Here is a 20,850-nt window from a genome sequence, read left to right as displayed (position 1 = left end):
TGAAATTGTCAAATATTCGAATTCGAGATTTTGACGAATGTTGATGTTTTAGACCTCTGTGAGTTAGAAAAATATATTTTTGAAAAATGTCTGTCTGTGACAAAAATAAGTCAAAAATACTTAGAGCTTGATGGAGGAAATTTTGTACAGTCTTATACATTTATTTATGGATTTCTATCAAATTTTCATAAAATCTGTTGAGAGTAAGTATAATTGTCCGGCTTTTCAAATATAAGTTAACTCAATAACTATAAAACGAAGAGAGCTAAATGGATAAAATTTCTCTACACAAATATAACAGTTATATTGTAGACACCTATCAAATTATAAGCCAAATGCAATAAGCAGTTGAACGTATCAGTCTATACTTTTAGAAGCGGGTAAGGGGCCGTGTTGGGAGGGCGTTGGATTCGCGTCCCTTGGGTTGCGACTTCGAACACCGCCGGCTGAAGTCTCTCCGTGTGTGTGGTAGCTGGCACACGTCTAAATCTGTCGGGGTCATAAAGTCCTCCGTGTCGAGAGTAATACCACAGGGGGTACTGGATCAGGTTGATCATTCTCTGATTCAGGTCTAAATTACGATCTGTGGATGAATGAAGGTAATGCATGAATGAAGTCCGTTCTGTAAAAAGAGTTGTGACGTGTGTGTGTAGCTAATTCGTACTCTTGGTCCTAGATGGCCTCTACTGGAAAACAAGAGACGCACCCTTGGCTTAAAATCACTGACTTCTAAATTCAGTGGGCTTGTCTATGACAAGTGCCATTGGAAACAACAACAGAAGCGGGTAAACGAAAGTCTAAGAGGCAATGACTCATTTGATATGTGATTTTGTGACTTCATTTGTAGTTCAGTGTCAAATTTTAGTTTCAATTGGTTGGGAAAAGACGCGTCTAATTCACAAATCGCCTTTATAAGAAAATATGCGAGAAAGTTTTGGAAAGACCACTCTCTATGATTTATATACCATAGAAAATCGAGGGGTGATCATGCCCATTGGATTCTTAAACTTATTTCACCAGAATTAAAAAAAAAAGTTCGTCAATTTAGTTGTATTAATATCCCACTTAAAAGCAGCACTAGGGCAATTTTGGAATCGACCTCATAACTTTGAGCCCCAATCAAATGAGGAGGACGTTACTTGACATGGCATTATTCCTCCAGTCCAAACTTTCACTCCATTCCAGAAGATTTAATGTACACTAGTCCTCATACACCACGGATTTTTGATGAAATTTGGTATCGAACGTGAAGACCTTCAATTAGGCCACAGTGATCGAGGAAATTGTTAAAATCTCATTCAAACTGGAAATGTGACTAAGCTAAAGGAAAACATAGAATTTTCTTGAGAAAAAAAAAGATTTCGAACCTTTAAGCTGAAATATGGTAACACAGTAATATTTTAAACTTGATTCGCCTATTTTTTTCTTGTCTAGCTTGACTGCATTAGTGAAATGACTTTTATCACTCAATTTACAGAAAGAATATTCGTTCATTTTATAGCCACTCTTTACTTATAGTACCAACTTCTTTAATTATTTTTCAGTAAATAATTTCCCAATCACTCATGTTTGCTGTATTATGTTAGCGTAAAATTGTGTCATTAAAATAATAGTCGCCTTTCACGACCAGCTGATTCGCAGGTTTTGTTTACTTTCAATTAAATCTTTTATGAATAACTGAATCATACGATTCATTTATGAAAATATTTTTAGGTATTAAATTGTAGCAGACATCAAATCTGTATTATTTAATAACCTTTCACATGTTCTATTCTTTGTGTATATGAACCAGAGAGCATCAGGTCACACAATGTCACTTAGCTATTAAAAACGTAAGTTCCGGGATAATTTTTTCTAACTTTCGCGATACAGTAACTTCACTTTCTTACTCCTTAACAGATTTTAAATAAAATCATACTTCCTCAACTTTCAAAACTGAAAAAAACATTATACGTTTAAATATTTAAAGAAGCAATCAAAGTGATTTGATTGTAGTTGAAATAATGAAATATATAGCAGAAAATTAACAAAAAAAATTGCATATATTTTAAAAATTGCCAAAAATTAGAAAAATTTTACGCAGTAGGTAAATTGGCATCATTAAAAAATATTTTAAAAATTTCGAAATGCTATTAAAAATTATTTTGATTCAGTAGCATTTTCATGAATTTTCGCTGAAAAACACCTCAATCTCATTTAAATTAATTAAAACTCTTATTTGAATTTCAAAGAAAAAAATCGCTCCGAGATGCGCATTCTTCCTCTCCAAAATATATATACACCAAATTTGGTTGCTCTAGGTTAAATGGTCTGTTCTGAAGTGCGCCAACAAATCCTGAAACAAACATTCTCTCTTATTATTAGTAAACATTATTCGAAACATTTGCTATAAAAGTTTATATACTTCGATATTATACAATAATTTTTTTACAATATTGTTCAAAGATAATATATTTTTTTCTTTCCTTTTTTCGAGTTAAATAAAAGACTAAATTTCAGGATCTTGAAAAAGAACGCAGAAAATAAGAAATCTATTGTGTACTAATGTCTAAAATGTATCATTTTACTTTGGGATTGGTAGGCCGTCACTTCCTTCCGCAAACACTCCTAAAAGTATTTTCCCTCGCCTATTTCTGAGGATTTTCCTATTTAAAGACTTTGCGTGTATTGTATCTCGTCGTAAATGTTCAAAACAATATCCAAAACTTCTGTTTCAGATGTTTAGATTTAATTAGAAGCAACAGAAAAATTGAAATAAAAACAAATGGGAATATATTTTTTTCCCTACATTTTCTCGTATACATCCATTATATGGTGCAAGTTTTGTATTTAGCTTCGTGGAATAATGAAGGGAGTCAATTAAGTATATTAGATCACTTTCCGTGGATATATCGAGTTCAGTATTTAATTCCGATTTAAAATTTAATCCAGATACAAAATTCCATTTACCTAATTTATTGAGTGATTTTGAACTACTTAAAAAATAGGTAGACAGACAATTCTGACAACAAATTTGACAGACAAACAAAAATTTGAACCCAAATCGAAGACAAATGGATGAAACTATAAGCCAGATATGATCAATCAAATTTATTCACTTTTTAAGAAACTGTGTTCATATTCCCACACACCGACAAACATACTTCGTCTTGATGGACTTCGTTGGAATTTCGAAACTTCATGTAAAATTCAGAAATTAAATTTATTCGTTTAGCTTTATCAAGTTCCAGCTCTCGTATGCATTGATATTGTACATATATGTGAACATAATTTTTGTATCAGAGTCGTGGCCGAAGACAGAGAAGACACTTTGAATTTTTAACTTCGTTTTATTTCATCCCGGGAGGCATGATTTATGTACAAGCATAAGCGACGAGCACATCAATACAGAACGACACAGTGCGAAAATGAGGAAAAGCTTATTAAAATTTTATCCCTGTGAATATACTGTGAGATTGTGGTAGGAATTTTCTACACGTGTCGAATTTACGTAAGAGAATTAATTATAGGGATCTTTTAAAAGAATTTTGGGTCAGCAATTCTTTATCCCTTCATTCGGAGCGTGGGAACCGCTGACGAAAGCATTTTTACAAAGCTTTATATTGCATTAATTAAATAGAAAAAGTGGAATGGGATCAGGAAATAAGATATTTTAGAATGAAGTTAATATGTGTTGAATTGAGCTAAAAATTAGGAAATTAACTAAGTTTAAACTAGATTTTGAAAATATTATTACATATATCTGTACGCATATGTGCAAAAAATGTTTTTTGTTTTTCTCAGAAAGAATAAGAGGACTGACTCATCGTAAGCTCGAGACACTTTTTACATGTTTATGGCCTTTTATTATTCTTCTATAACAGAAAATAAAAAAAAGAGGAAAAAAATCACAACTCAAAAGCGCATTTTACCTATTTGAGACTAGGTCATTATACAGCCTATTATTTTATGGCAAGGGCATTATAGAACCATTAAATTCACATCTTTCCTATTCCATGATCAAAAGTTTTCTACTTTTGTTTTATGAATCAAATTTTGACAGCGATATTAAATAAATATGTAAATTAAAAAAAAATCTTTTATATGCACCGGAAACCCTGAAGACAGATTCCTTTGTTCAGAGATAAGGAAAAGAAAATTCACTTAACTTCCCATATTTCCTTCTTTAATTTCATAGTTATTGGAAATAGGGGGATAAAAGAATGTGAAAGATAATACAATTGATGAAAACTCGAAGAAGTTTACTCAAGTTAAGGTTTGAAAAAAAAAAAAAAAAAGCTAAACAGCAGGAATGGTCTCCGCAAAATTTTCTCGCATATTCTCTAAAAAACTTGCCACGTCAGAGAATTCCTTGCATGACAATGGCGTATAATAGTTACAAAATGTTAACTTCCAGCTAGAATTTAGCATTTTCATTGAATCTACCGTGTCATCCTTTGAGATGAATCCCTGGTATGCGTTATTGGTATCGAAAAATCAAATTTAGGATTTAAACATGTTTTTCTCAATCGATTGAAACAACGATTTGACACAAAACAGCATTTGTATTCACAAAATGCCATACCTTATTTGATATACAGTAGACTTCCGATTATCCGCGCCTGCCGCACTAAGTTTTCTTTTTGCTTCCAACCAAAAAGAAAATACTTCCAAAGCAAGAAGCAAACACAAATGACTGATTTCTTCAAAAAGGTGTAGTTTTACAGTCATGCTTTTGTAATTACATAATACATTACAGTATTAAAACAGTACAGATGTATTCATTTTTCTGTGTATTCTTGACGCCTCTCGTAACTACAAAGCACTTTTCTGTTTTTATTAACAAAATGCATTTTAGGTTAGTTTTGAGTGATATACTAAAATATTAAGCGTTAGTTAAACATTTCCTGCTGTTTATTTAACGTTTTATTGTACATAAAACGATTTTTTCAAAGTTGGAATGACTTTTTTCTCTTTTGCTATACCCGTTTTTAGCTTTTTTCGGATTATCTGCGATTTTTGTTATCCGCGGCGGCCGCGCCACCCAATTCCGCGGATAATCGGGAGTGTACTGTACTTAAATCATTGAATTTTTGAGTGATCGCGTTTACATGTTTCTGAAAGCAAGGCTGACAGACAATTAACCCGTAGTTTTTTTTTTCCTTTACATTTTGACAGTATCTAGATATTTAATCTGTGCAACGAATGTTATCTATTCAGCTCTCTTCACTTCCACTGAATAGATTTTATTTAAAATTTGATAGAAATTTGCAAATTTGATGTAAAGACCATTTGTCAAATTTCAACCGCCTATCTCAAAGCACTTTTGAGTTATCTTTGTCACAGGCAGACGAACGGACATTTTCCAAAAATGTGTTTTTCGAATTCCAGGTGGTCTAAAACGGGGAGATTTGTCAAAATCTCCTGTTCGAATTTTTTTAACGATTCCTATACTTTATACTATGCATACAAAAAAATTAAAAACTGTTCTTAGTGCACTAAAAAAAATCACAATATAAAAGTATTTATGATGATTTGCCTGATTTAAATCATTTTTCTCTCTCCAATTTTAAGGGAATTATGGGGAAGTGAAAAATTCAACTTCTTCCCATATCTAGCCCAATTTGACCTGGAAAGACTAATCTATGAAATCTGCCGAGATTTTCAACCTCCTTATTAAAACATATCACTCATCAGCTCTGACCCAATCAAAACAATTCTGACTATCATTCATGCATATTTATATAATGTCAATGAGATATTTTGAATTACATTAATTTTCTTAATTACTTTTGCTTCTAATAATAAAGAATAAACACCAGTAGTATAGGGATGATGGCTCTCATATAAAAAGTACCTTTCACTAGATGATGGCTCTCATATAAAAAGTACCTTTCACTAGATGATGGCTCTCATATAAAAAGTACCTTTCACTAGATGATGGCTCTCATATAAAAAGTACCTTTCACTAGATGATGGCTCTCATATAAAAAGTACCTTTCACTAGATGATGGCTCTCATATAAAAAGTGCCTTTCACTAGATGATGGCTCTCATATAAAAACTTTTTATATGAAAACCATCATCTCTATACTACTAAAAGAGCGAGCAATGTTTTCTGCAAGGTTATAAATTTTATTCCCACTCAAAAAAAAGAGGCACAGACTGATAATTGTTGAACGATTTTTATTGTATATATAAGAAAGAAATATATGTATAAAGAAAGGATATGAATACAAATTATTTTCATTTCATTCGAAAAAGCAGTGCAAACAATTAATACAATATTAAGTAAGACAAAACAACAACTTGAATCATATATATATGTACATGCAAAAATAGTATAAAAATTGATTACATTAAAAAATAAAATGTTCTTGGTATTTATTAATAATATCTCATGGAAGATCTTATATTGGTTCGCATTTGCGTTATAGACTGAGAAAACCATGAAAAAACTCAGTCCAACCAGTCGATCTGAGTAAACATTTGATTCACTTACAAAGCATGTGAATATAAGAAAGAAATGTATATAAAGAAAGGATATGAATACAAATTATTTTCATTTCATTCGAAAAACAGTGCAAACAATTAATACAATATTAACTAAGATAAAAACAACAACTTGAATCATATATATATGTACATGCAAAAATAGTATAAAAATTGATTACATTAAAAAATAAAATGTTCTTGGTATTTATTAATAATATCTCATGGAAGATCTTATATTGGTTCGCATTTGCGTTATAGACTGAGAAAACCATGAAAAAACTCAGTCCAACCAGTCGATCTGAGTAAACATTTGATTCACTTACAAAGCATGTGAATATAAGAAAGAAATGTATATAAAGAAAGGATATGAATACAAATTATTTTCATTTCATTCGAAAAACAGTGCAAACAATTAATACAATATTAACTAAGATAAAAACAACAACTTGAATCATATATATATGTACATGCAAAAATAGTATAAAAATTGATTACATTAAAAAATAAAATGTTCTTGGTATTTATTAATAATATCTCATGGAAGATCTTATATTGGTTCGCATTTGCGTTATAGACTGAGAAAACCATGAAAAAACTCAGTCCAACCAGTCGATCTGAGTAAACATTTGATTCACTTACAAAGCATGTGAAATAAAATTGAACTAAGAGACAATTTTCCCCTTAACAGAAGGTAGCTATTGAATGCTTAATAGTTTTTCAAAAAAATTTTTTTTTTGAAGAACATAAAAATAAACGAAAATTTTACTACCATTATTCTTCAAGCAAGGAATAGTGACCAAAGCATTTTCCGGTCACACCATCCTCATTCAAAAATATTTTATCGTAAAACGGAGATAAAGAAATTTTGTTTGATATGGTTGTAGAAAGAATATGTGATTTTGACTGTATAGAATATTGCTCGTGACGATGAATCGTTTCATTAAGTAAAGAGGTTTTAAAATGTTCATGTGTTATGTTTCTTAAACAACTCTGTTTTACACCTTTTGCCTTTTTCGTTTCAGTATTTTCACATTTGTAGCTGTACATTTTGCATCGTAAACCGATAAATTCTGAAATAGGTTTAGATTTCGTTTCGTCTTTTAAAAACCCTAACTTATTTTGGTTCTCCGAATTAAAAAATTCACTTGAAGATGGATAGTTGCTTAGATCCATGATATCAAAAAATTCGTTTTTAAAATCTTTGTAAACATTATTTGTAAATATTTGCATGAATAGAGAATCAGTATCTGTGTATAAGAGTTTGCAATTTTCTTTATAATATTTTTTGAACTTAGAGTAATATAAAGTATACATGTGTAATTTAGCTAGCTCAAGCACGCAAAATCCTACATAAATTGGTTTGTCGAGAACTAGATTAATTTTTTTCATCTTAAAGACAGCGAAGTCTTCGTTTATGCTCTCAAAGTATTCAAGTAAAGGACTTGCTAAATGCTTTCTACATTCAGCGGGTGTAAGAGCAGTCTTTAAGTTAATTCTTTTTCTGACGTTTTGGCATGTTTTGCCGAAAAAAGCATTATTCATTTTTTTAAAGAAAGATTTTTCAAACTCGCTTTTGGCTTGTTGGCGTTTTTCATTATTAAAATTTATATAGCTTCGCAACCAGTCTGATTGTGAAAAAGCCAAGATCCGATAAATTTTTTTTAAAGACATCCCATGCTTTAAATAGTATTTTAAGTTCCTGTAGTGTAAAATGTAGCGTTTCTTTGGATAAAAATTTGGTGTTAACTTTTTACACTCGGTGAATGGAATATTTTTTTCAGACAATATTTTTTTTTGATAATCTGATAACATTTGTTTATTTATATTTAAGTGTTCTGCTGCTAAGGGAAAATCATGGAAATCATGAGCTGATTTATCATATAGTAAATCTACCTCTAATAAATATCCCGTTTCTGAGTATCGAGATACATTTGCTAAATCAAAAACAGCTATTTCTTCAGGTGAAAGCCAACGAAAATCCCCCACAGGTAGATATTCAGACATGCAATGTCCGTAAAGATTGTTAACATCTAAATTCACAATATAATTTGTAGGTTCATCGGGGTTATAACAAGAAAGATATGGATTATTTGCCTGGGCATATCTTTGACCGAGAAAGCAAATTCCACCTCTCATTTGAGTCTCAAGTAAGACATAGTCTTCTACATTCGATAACAATTTTAATTCCTGACCTGTGAATTTTAAACCAGAATGCCACGTTAAATCAGCAATAGTTAGGAAATGAGCAGGGTCCAAATGATAGTGCATCATGCTTGTTTGTCGAAACGATTGAAATACTTCAGCTAAAAGAATTGTATCTGTATTTTGATACAATTCAAGGTAATCTTGAAAATTTTTACAATGAAATTCTTGGTAAACCCTCAGTGCGTGTTTGTATTCTTTTTTTGTTATGTTCGAATTCGTCAAAATGTTAAAAAAGGCTTCGTGAGGTGGAAATGTCTTTTGTTTTAAAATATCTTTTGATGAAAAATAGCTATAAGGAAAAAATCCTTTTTGTTTGAGTAAGTTTCTATTTGTTTTATTTTGGAAAAAAGAATCAAAAATGTCAAACCGATGTTCAGAAATTTTCAAAATTTCTACAAGAGAAGATAAGGAAGAATCAAGAAATGCGTACGAATCAATAAATTTAATGTAATTATCGAGGGTGAAACTAGTAAATTTTTGACTATTCGTCGGAATTATATCAATCTGATGCGCGAATTCTGGAGACATATGTTTTAACAATAAGTGGGAATCGTACCCCTTAAGGTTGTGAATGACTACAGGAATGAAATTACTTCTTTTTAAATTTAAATTGCATGAATTGTGACAGAAACCTCTAAATATGCCTAAAACATGGCAATGATCTCTGACAATGCGATCACTCGGTTCAAATTTTAACTTGCATATGTAACATGTGCTAGGCTTTCCCGTTGGTATATTTTCCTCGATCATTGGTTTATTGCATGATAGTCTTTTAAATAAAGATTTTGCTAATTTTTTTATTGTTTTTAAAAATATTTGTACTGGATTTTCTCCGCAATAGAATTTGTGATATATTATTTCATTTTTTATATTAATTGCTATTAATGCGAAACTGATTGGTTCGTGATGCTCTAGGTTGGCTGAAAAACTCTGAGATGTATTTGGTAAAACAGTAGATATATTTTTCGTTATGCATTCAAAATCCGCATACAAAATAAAAGGATGGAACAACATTTTGTAAATGCTAGTAAATTTTACAGTGTTTATTTTAGGCGGTGATAGTTTTTGGGGGGCATTTTGGCAACACACTCGCTTATGATCTACAAGACTATTTCGCCTCTGAAATCCAATCAGGCATCGCGAGCAATAATGATGAATCCCTTTTTTGGAGTTTAATAAACGATTTAGATTTTTAATTAAGAAGTAATGCTCTTTATACAGAAGTAAATTTATTTCCGAACCCAACTTTTTATTACTGATATATATGGGGAAAACTTCTTTGTCATAAGTAAAAATATTTATCTTTAAGCTGTTGATACTTTCAAAATGCTTTATGTTAGAGAGTTTCATGGGGAAGGTTACATTTTTCAATTTTAAGTATTTTAGTTTATTTTGGTAACTGCTTGGAGCATTAGGATTTTTTTCAGGAGGAAAGAGATGAGCTAAGCAACTATATATGAAGCATTTGTGATCATCGCAACGTATATTTAGAAGAGTTCTTTTTTTTTTTAAACAGTCAGGTAATTTTATATTACCGCAACCTCCCCGCGGTTCTCTGTACTGTCCGATATTAACATCTAAAAAGTTAATTTTATTAATAACCCAACCACTACCGTTTTGGATATATGTTTCAATGGAATTGAATATTTTCTGAAAACAGCTTTTAACTTTACTTTTTACTTGGTTATATGATATTATGCGTTCAGCAAATGAACAGAAGTAAGCGTTTTGCAGTAAATTGTCAGGATGAGTATCTTTAATAAATTCAATGCTTATGCATATTAAAAGACGGAAAGGTAGGTTTTGCTCTAATAAGAGTAAGAAAATGTTTTCTCGAATTTCGTTATATAAGTTGTAGGGATCAGAGTGTATCGGAGAGTGTCGGTAAGCTGAAATATAACCTCTAAAACTTGATTCTATTCTATTAAACGACATTCTAAGAAGATGAATATAGGGAAAATTGTCAAGTTAGTTCAATTTTTTTACAAAATTTTCATTTAACTCGTGAATGTCAATTTTTCTTTATATGTTCTGCAAACACATTTATAGCTTTTTTTAAAGCTCCCAATTGGTCAAGATTCATGTTGAATCTGTTCTTTGTTTCATCTCCAACATTCTTTTGGAAAGCAAGATAATAGGACTTTCTGTATTCCTTGATGCTGATGTTAATCCCTTTTCCTAGGTAAGCGCTTATTGGGGGTATGAGCTTTTTCTCTTCTGTCGGATCAGAAAAATTATACTCGAAATTCTTTGCTCTTTTGGTGGACTCCTCTTTTTTCTCATCGTTTGATTTTCTTTTAGCTATCAGAAAAGGGATAATATTTTGAAATTAAATCTAAAGATACAAAATGTAAAATGATTTTACATTTTACCGTCATGTTTTTTCTTTGGGAATTTAAAAATCTAAAGTCTAAATTGACTTATAAAATCAAATCTAATTTACCGCTTGTATGCTTTTCCTTGGAAGGAAGGGGAAATAACTGCTCGCCGTCTGAATCGCTATCAGTTAAGCCTATTAGGAAGTGTGAAAACTTAACGTTATTTTTAAAAAATTATGTTACACATGCTTAGCAATCTAAAAAGAATATGAAAATGCAATCACTTACTGACGCTCGCTTTGTGACTGTCCATGATAGCTGAGTAGTACTTAGATACACGCACTCTGAGGAAGACGGAGACAGAGATGAAGATGAAGTCTTCAACAAGATCGGTAGTATATGTACAAAGGCTGATGTAGCTTATATTTATACCCCTGTTTATGTAAGTGGCAATGGAATAATTGTTTATTATCTGTAGAATTTCCCAGGAACGCCTTGTTCTCCCTGAACTGGTGACCTTAAAGTAATTTTAAAATAACTTTATGTGCATTTTCCTACCTTAACCCACTTTCACCACCTTGAGAATAAAACAACGAAATTTTACGGTGATATAGGATATTACAAAAAACATACTGATGTAGCGAAGCAAAATAAGACAGACGCAATTATACAGTTAAATTATATTTTTATTCAGGGATTGTTAAAATATTACATCGAGTGGTACAATCAGTTTCTTCGTGTTGCTTATGCATGTAGAACATCGATTCATTGATGATGTTACATTAAATGACAGTTAGTGCTGCTTAGTATTACAATTTTATATAGAGTTTACAATGCTGAGCTATTCTCAGTATCTTAGCTGTATAGTTTAGTATTTACATTTATTTTCTTTGAAGTTGTCAACAATTCCATTGCAGATCTTTGAATCATGAGTAATTGATTCGCCGAAGTTCGCTTTGTATTACGTTTTACAATCAAATGTCTGTCGATAATTCATAGCAGAACCGTTATGGAGTTCTCTGACAATATCATTATTGTTGAGAACCTTGAAATAGGCAATCTTCAATCTGCAGTCTGAATCGACTGTATCCATTTGATAGGAGTTCGCAGCTTGAACACAGGATATCATATTTTCGTAAAGGGAATCGGTGAAGCAATGAATCATATAAGCTGATCCAGTACGCTTCAAGTACATAAAGCCATATCTCAGTTCGGAAGTCATCGTTTCTGCTGAATCAGTTGAAGCACAATGAGAATTCCACAGTTAGTGTATCTCTTTTATATGCTCTGTATGAAAAGTGACCTCCAAAAAAATATGTTAAATTTATAGAGAGAGCATATATAATTATATTCTGTTGAAACATGTCTAAAGACGTCTATTTCTGAAATCACGAGCTTCACAAATTTGATTTGAATATGGAGAAAAGCAGCAATTTTGTAAACGAAATTTGCTAGCTACAAATTTTTTAATAAACTTCTCGTTATTTTCAATTTTATTAGAATCTAGAGGTGACAAAGTTTGCTTTCTCACAAAATTGTACAAGAAATGAAGGCAAAAATGACCACAAGTATACGACACTAAGCTTTGATATCTACATTTGTTCCAAGCAAATTTTGCAGCGTTATTTTCTATGAACTTTAAAATATATTTGTTATTCGGCACAGAAGCATAACTACAAAAATAGTAACATTTGTTATTCCGAAATGCTATTGCAACCCAATGACTTCCCGGTTTTGTTTTAGGATCTAAATTTACAATAAAACATGAATAACTATCTATTGTCTTAGGCAATTCATCTGAAGCGTATACGCCTCCAAATTTAGAACGTAGACGGAAGTCGCTGCATGCAAGTCTGCACAAAGTTGTGCTATCCATTTTCAAAAATCTGAAAAAATACTGCGACTTTTGTCGATTTCTATAGTATTTCGATACTCTGAAAAAACTATTAAATTTACAGTTTCAGATAATGCTTTGCTGAATTTTATATCAATAGTTAAATTACCATTGCGTGAAATACTTTCGTGCATTCCGTCCGCGTTGAGATCGGGCGTCAAATCTACAGCGAACAGCGTATACCCATCTTTATATTCAGTGTAACTTATATTAATGTCTTGATCTTTATGATATCTACCCAAATCAGTAAATAGACTCATATAACATCTGCTGTAACTGTTAGAATTATCAAATTTTGGTTGAAAGGGCTTTGACGGAATCATACGATTGCCATCTAATATACAAAGATATGATAAATCATAATGCTTGAAATTGAATGGATTTTTTGAAAAATCCCCATTAAATGCAGCATTAGATACCATACCCATTATAAGTCGTGTCGGTAATTGTCCAATGAACGCATTAGGGATAGTTATTGATTGCATTCCTGAAGAAAGTGCGAATGATTTCACTTCTGTTCTGCGAATAGGCATTTTTATAACTCCCTTGCTTAAAGCTAATTCATGGGCAATCACGACTGAGGGAGCGACTTTAATTTTCCTAACAAATAATGATGCGTGATATATAACTACTTTAAAATCTTGCGTGGCTGACATCAGAGCAAAAGAATCCTTATTTCTTTCTAATTTGATCCGAAGATTCACCGAATTTATAAGACATTTGCTCTGATTGCCTAGATCGAAATGTAATGGACCTATCATATCTATAAGTTTACTATCTTTGCAGATGTTATATCTAGTTTGGTAACCGGAATTTGCATTATCACCAACATTAGCTAGTTCTACTGATTCATGCTTAGAAGCAGCGTCTTTGTAGAAAAGACCCGATGTTAGCATTGATTCTTGAACAGCTCGAGGTGAAAGCAAAGCATCGAAAATACATCTATATGCGTAGTTAGCTTGCGAAGAAACCTGCTTGTCATTTAATGTAACTGAACATTCAGAAAATAGCGTATTAAGGAGATAATTGATAGGAGCCACTTGATCAGGCGTTCCAATTACTGCTCCATTTCTCTTTTTAATTTTCACTTGTAGATGCAGAAGTGTATGGGATAAGTCCAGATAATGTTCACCACTTCCGCTTACGTAAAATTCAATTGGCGTCTTTTCATTCAGAGATGCAACAGGAAAAATCTCAGTGAATGAGCTGTCTTCTGTTGATAATTGTACAGGATTCACGTTAAAAAGGTCTAATTCACTCTGCAAGCAAGCACACGCTCGGGAATCCATTATGAAAATATGTCTGCTTTCTTTAATTTCTTTCGGCTCCGCTTGACACGTTGCGAATGATTTTTCTTCTGTAATTTCTTTCTTTTTATACCCGAACCGCTCTGAATTTTATGAATAATGTCGTCTTTTATTTGTTTTGATGTTTCGCGAAATCGCGATCTTGCCGAGTCTTTAAGAGATGAACCTGAAGCAACATCTGACATTACTTTTGAACCTGCGCTTAGAAGGTGTTTTCCTAAATACTTTCCAGCTTTCAGTGCTATGGGAGAAATAAATCGAAATAAATTTGAAAACATTCCATATCCTCTTTGGTGGCCAACACCCTGAAAATATGGTCCACCGCCAGCCTGCACTTGCGAGCAGTAATAATCTTCACAAGCTTTTTGATCCAAATGCATTCTCTTTCACGATCGGATTTAAAATGATTCATCACAAAATAAGTAATAGTTTTATAGTGTTCTGCGACGGAAGGAGAGAACCAAGAGTGATTTCCCACTGGTAAAAATTATACCATCTCCAGAGCTACTTCTCAATTCGATTTCTATGCAATCGATATAATTTTTGCGCAAAGGAAAATACAGCGGTCTTTGATAATTTATTACTATTTGGTCTTCTTTTTTCGACATAACAGGAATAATACGGAGTAAAGGAGCAATTGTATCCCCTACAAAGTGCGATTCTATGATATCACTATAGACATAAATTTCGGTGATTCCTCCATCTAACTCCAATTGATAGTCAGATATATGAGTTCCGCCATTTAATGTGGATTCTTTGAAACCTAAAAGATCTCTTAATCCTTCTTGTAAAGTCAGAGTTGAATTTTCTGGTATATGAATTTTGATCTTATTGTTCGCTAAATGATTAAAAGCAAGGTGTTTAAAAGATCCAAACAACTGCTCTGAGTTTTTATAAAATCCGACTTGTAGTTCCATATCCTCTGTTTTTTTAATTTTCACAGGAATTGTTGGTTTATCCGTAATGCTCACGCGGAAGTATTCGTTCATAGGAGGCCTTTCAATTTTTTGCAAAACATGTAACGTTCTACCCGTTAAAACAATATCTTTCGTCATGCCCAACATTCGCATAAACAACGGGGCATATAATAACCTAAACTCGAGTTCAACATTCTTTTGAACCGTTATTTCTACTTTATCTTCTTTAAAGTCGAATATAAAATCCGCTGCACCTCCTATACCGGTCTGCATTAGATTATGATTTATATGCTGAAAGAGTTCGTGATGTATGTTGTTCATATCAGTATACTTATGATTAAACCTGGTGACGCGAATTATAAAATGCCTTTTCATATTTCGAGCGATAATTTTGAAAATATTGTCTTTGTTTGTCTTTGATGGTTTTCTGTACATAAAACTTTCCGATGTTTTTATAACTCTATCCTCTCTAGGTAAGTTTAACATAGTTAACAATCTTGGTGAATCAGCAGCTGTCAAGTGTAGTTCATAATTCGGAGCAATAAGTATATTCATATTCTTGTGATCCAATTCGAAAGAGACGAAATGTCCACATATTGCTTCAATACTTTGGTTAATGTTATCGATTATATCCTCATCAGAAGTTCCCTGTTCAATTTTTATTCTGATTGAGTATTCCAGAAAATCCTTTTCCACCAATTTTGTTTCCTCGTAAGTTATCGAATATTTATTATTATGATTTCCGATGTTGAACCAGGTTCGAGGAACGAATATTTCTGATAAACCAACTTCCCATTCACCAGTTAGTATTATTGGACGAGATAATTTCGTTCTGAATGATGCTTGCGTATTTTTTGGAAAGTAATCCATGCTAGAGTTGCTGGGAAGCGTAATGTAAAAATCGTTCACTTCATCCATGCTGCTTTTACCCACGAGTTGAACCGATTATCAAAGCCTTTCCACTTCACGTAATATTCTTTCTTCGTACCTTTGCCCTTTGTTTTAAGCACCTTTTCTATATGCCAATAATCCTCAGGGCGTTTCAATATTTTCTGGAGTTCTTCTGCGTAAAATCGTCCTTTTATAGCTTCTGATTTAAGGTCTTGAAGCTCGAATGTAGTTGGATAAGAGGGATATACTTTTGACACCATAAACACCTCATCGCTCCACCCTGGTAAATATCCTCGTCTGAACGATTTATTCGCTTTCGATATTCTTACTAAATCTCCCTTATTCAAAATCACTCGCGAGTTCTTCAATGTGTAACCATATAATTTTTTGAAGATATGTGGTTCAAAATCACGAGTGACTTTTGAAGGTGCCATGCCAATGCTACGATGTTCACTGTCATTATACGACTTTACTAGTGACTGTAGCACATCATCATATCTATAAGATTTTCTATATGTGAATACCCTGAACATTTTGTTTTTTAAAGTTCTGTTGAACCTCTCAATAACACTAGCTTTATGATCACCTTCAGCTGAATAGTGGTTAATGCTGTACCTCTTAAACAATGACTGAAGTTGCGTATTGTAAAATTCCTTGCCCTTATCGCTTTGAATGTGTTTAGGCTTAACCTGCTGTAACAATTTTTCAAAAGCATTTTTTACAGCCACAGAAGTTTTGCTTTTAAGAGGTATAACATAGGCATACTTCGAAAATACATCAATTACGGTGAGTAAATACTTAAACCCATTATTATGTTCTGCTAAATGCTGTAAATCCACAAGATCGCATTGCCATAAATCATTTATACCATATGAAAGCGTCGACATCCGAGAAAATTTATACCGAACTGGTTTATGTAACGAATAAGTATCTTGGGTCATTAACCAGCGTTTAGCTTTCTCATATGGAACTTTAGAGATTGCTGATAGTTTCTTTATTCCGCCAAATGATGCAGGATTTGCGAAATCGTAATATGCTGCTTCTAATATTCTTTCCATTTTCTTTTCGAGTTTTGCTTCTTCTTCTTTGCTTTTGAATCTGGAGATTTCAGATTAATTTCGTTTTGGATCTCGCCTGCGTCTGTGTCAAACCCGAAATTTTCTACTAGCTTCTGGTTGCCAATCCAACGTGTTGGTATTTTTATCTCTTTAATACCCCTCCAAAACACTGAAAAACCATGTGGTTCATAACCTTTCTTTACATTTCTCATTAAATATGAAAATAAGTCAATAACGTTTGTGTTTTTAACGATTTCGTTATCTTTCATCAATTCACCATATTCATTCCAAGCATAGCTGCGTGTATTCAATTTTTCAGCAATAGGCGAAATAAATTTTTGGAAGTTCGCAGGAACTGAAAGTATGATATCACGTAATATAGGATCTTCCACTGAGTTACTTTTAGGCGATTCTTGAACTTGTTCCTTAGAGTCTTCAATAGTTACACGTATCGGTGGTTTAGGCACATTTATAGCATGCTGATATTTTAAAAGCAGTTGGCTCAACAGTTTTGCTTTTGCATCATCCGAATAGTTTGACTCATGAAGAAGGTTTAATATTTGGTTTTCAATACCATGTACTCCGGTATCTGATGTTTTCGAAAAGTAAGTTGCTGCTAAATCTTCAGGAACGAGAGCCATTCTCCGAGACATTGCTGCGAATATTAAATTCAGCTTCCTATTGCTTTTCCGGCAAGGCCTACTAACGCAGATAGAACTGCGGGAAGAATGAGGGGTAGGAAGCCTCCCGTTTGGTTAATTAATTCTTTTCTCTTTTTTTCTAAAGATAATTTTTTATTAACAATTTTTCTTATGGCCGTTTTATATTTACGTAATTTCTTTACGCTCACCGATAAATTACCACCTAAGACGTTTACACAAATTTCGCATAAGCAATGTAACTGACTTTTGTTAGCAGTCCGTATTATTGCTCTTTTTTGTGCTGGAGATGCGCTGAGTAGTAGTTTCAGTAAGTGATAATGCTTCTTTATATTCTTCATTTTATCGGTAAATATATCCAATAAAATCCATTGGAATCAGGGAACACGCTCTCTCTGAGCCTAAATTTTTCATCCGTTCTCGGGTGTAGGTCCACCAACAAATAGTTAAAATTGCCTTGCGTGCTCTTTTTGTAAGCATCCATAAAATATGCTGCCTTATTTCCGTATACTTGTCTTGCGAAGCACTGGATTTGTCCCACGTCACGATTGTTTTTAAATAATATTACATATTGTGCATTCAGACTTATGTCTCGCATCACTTTATTTCGGGGAAATAGATTCTGCAAAATCAGAATCACACTGATTCTAGAATGGTGTGCTGTAATAGTGAACAATTCCGCATAATCTTGGCAAAGTTGATCCATCTGATCATCAAATACATATAGATTTCCGCTTTCGACTTTTTCTGGAAAACCTTGAACAAATTTCATTTCTTTTTCTTTAGCAAACCATGGCTGAAAAACTTTATAGCACCAGATAATATTTTTAAATTCAAAATCATATGCTTTATGTGCAATCATTTGTCGCACCAATGAGGTTTTACCCGACTGCGATGCTCCTACACATAGTAAACACGAAGGATGTTTCAGTTTGAACATTGTTCACATACTTTCTGAAATTCCTCCTCAGTCATTTGAATTCCTAAAAAGCTTGCTGATAAATATGTTGAATTTACGTTAAAAAAATATCGTATGTCATGAATATTTGCACCCTGTTTTAAACATTCATGATAAAATAATTTCCTTCCTATATGTATCGAACGAAAGCACGTTTTATTATTAATTTTAATTTCGTTGTCAGTCGTCTCAAGGTGGTTTGATATTATAAAAATTAATTCTGCTGTAGCTAGAATTATTAAAACAAGCAAGCTCAACTTTTTTCCATCCATTTCTCGTGTATGCTGACTGACTAAATGACGATTTCGATCGATAAATTTCTTTATATTCTTTTTTTCTTCAGATGTCCCCCATTATAAACAAATGCTTTTTTTTCACCTTGGAAAAAAAATGGAACGCGCATTTCCTCTTCTTCGCAAACTTGTACTTAACCTTTCCTCCCGACCTGAATACACCTGCTTTAACGGATCATTTTCTACCGTGATTTCAATGGTACCAAGGTTCGTATCTGCATACTCTCTTCTCAGCAAACTTCATTTGCAGCGTGCATCATTTCAGATCTGTAATTTATCTGAAGGTTCTTTTAGTTGTTGTGCCTCTTTTTTTTTAGTGGGAATAGAACTTATAACCTTGCAAAAACATTGCTCGCTCATTCTAATCGCCGCGGTTCAATCGAATGAGCCAGCAATGCTTCTCTCACTCATTGTTTTTCATGATTTTATTCTTGATCGTAACGTTTTTTCCCTTCTATCAATTTCCTTTCGGTGAAAAATGAACTTGTAAAGTTATAAAAACAATTCTAGATCAATTTAATCGCTTCGGTTTAAATATATGAGTGAACAATGTTCCTCCGTATACAGATAAAATTTTACTTATTTCTTATTATAATCTAGAGACATTTGTTGTAATTATAATGTTATTCTAAATTTTTAATTCTGAAATGAGATAAAAAAAATTCATTTAGTTGAATATTTCAACTATTTTGAAAGGCACTTTTTATATGAGAGCCATCATCTAGTGAAAGGTACTTTTTATATGAGAGCCATCATCTAGTGAAAGGTACTTTTTATATGAGAGCCATCATCTAGTGAAAGGTACTTTTTATATGAGAGCCATCATCTAGTGAAAGGTACTTTTTATATGAGAGCCATCATCTAGTGAAAGGTACTTTTTATATGAGAGCCATCATCCCTATACTACTAACACCTCCTATTTCAACCTTTTTTTTTTTTTTTTTTTTTTTTTTTGCCACCCCATTAGGGATAGAAACTCATAAAAAACACCTTGTTATTAAGAGGTGAATATTTTTCTAACTGAAAAAAGTGCACATTTATGTACAATGTAGAGTAAGTCAACCATCTAACTCTCCGACCCGCCTCGATGGCACACGGATTTAAACCATAAAACTGAATGACCGGACCGCCGCAACAGCAACATTGGTGGAAACTGTGGTTGAGTCCTAAGGGCCGTCACCGGCCATGGTACAACCCTCCCAGAAGGAAGTACGTCCCATCATCGATGTCAGGAGTCAGATCCCCCACCTATTAGTGCACCCTCCAGGCCGGCGAGATCCAACCACCATGCCGGAAGCATCTCATCCTCATTTCGAGGTGCTCCCCCGGGGGTCAACAGTGTAGAGTAAATGTAAATAAATAGAGTAAAATTAATGTCTTATTTTATGCATTTATCCCAGCTATACAAGAGACTAAGTGATTATAACATAATACAAAGATCTGAAAACTCTTTCTTTTTCCAGAAATGTTCGATGTCACTGCCTTTCGTTAGTCTGAAAATTTTCATATCAATAATTCTTGCCATAAATGTTTGAATTTGTCAACACCGATCAAACAAAGTGAAAATGCAAGTAGTATATTTTTTCGGCGCAATTTTCTGGTATAATTAACAGAAGTTTCATTACACTTTCACATCGGAATGAGTTTCCGAAAAACTCAGGTATGAAATATGCATCAATTATGGAAAAATACAGACAGATTGGCGAGTAATCGCTGACTACATCTCTCAGACTCAAAATCTTCCACGAAAATCTATCTGCATTTTAGTATACAATACGACTCATCTGAAAGGTGAGGCCGGGATAGCCTGGTTGGTAGGGCGTTGGATTCGCATCCCTTGGATTGAGAGTTTGAACCGCGCTGGTCGAAGACTCCAT

The 20,850-nt window shown here is 32.9% G+C and overlaps 2 protein-coding genes across 4 annotated transcripts; both read right to left on the bottom strand.

The window, feature by feature from the left end:
• Nucleotides 1-6,161: 6,161 nt before the first annotated feature.
• Nucleotides 6,162-11,576, bottom strand: LOC129989243 (uncharacterized). 3 transcript variants are annotated; one of them, XM_056097633.1, is made up of 3 exons: nucleotides 11,285-11,576; nucleotides 11,122-11,209; nucleotides 6,162-10,979 (listed from the first exon to the last, which is right to left on the bottom strand). In XM_056097633.1, exon 3 carries the CDS (start codon nucleotides 10,611-10,613, stop codon nucleotides 7,245-7,247), a length of 3,369 nt encoding a protein of 1,122 aa, XP_055953608.1. In that variant the 5' UTR covers nucleotides 10,614-10,979; nucleotides 11,122-11,209; nucleotides 11,285-11,576; the 3' UTR covers nucleotides 6,162-7,244. The 3 variants fall into 3 exon arrangements, with proteins under 3 accessions (XP_055953608.1, XP_055953607.1, XP_055953609.1); XM_056097632.1 differs by having other exon boundaries at nucleotides 11,122-11,190; XM_056097634.1 differs by lacking the exon at nucleotides 11,122-11,209.
• A 1,298-nt stretch (nucleotides 11,577-12,874) lies between these two features.
• On the bottom strand, nucleotides 12,875-14,179 carry LOC129987469 (uncharacterized protein F54H12.2-like). The gene has a single exon (XM_056095448.1). The coding sequence runs from the start codon at nucleotides 14,177-14,179 to the stop codon at nucleotides 12,875-12,877; it is 1,305 nt and encodes a 434-aa protein (XP_055951423.1).
• Nucleotides 14,180-20,850: the final 6,671 nt, after the last annotated feature.

The sequence above is a fragment of the Argiope bruennichi genome, chromosome 10 (genome assembly GCF_947563725.1).
Source record: "Argiope bruennichi chromosome 10, qqArgBrue1.1, whole genome shotgun sequence".
NCBI classification, from domain to species: domain Eukaryota; kingdom Metazoa; phylum Arthropoda; class Arachnida; order Araneae; family Araneidae; genus Argiope; species Argiope bruennichi.
Note: the sequence above shows the minus strand (reverse complement) of the source record. Positions and strands in the feature narration are given on the sequence as shown.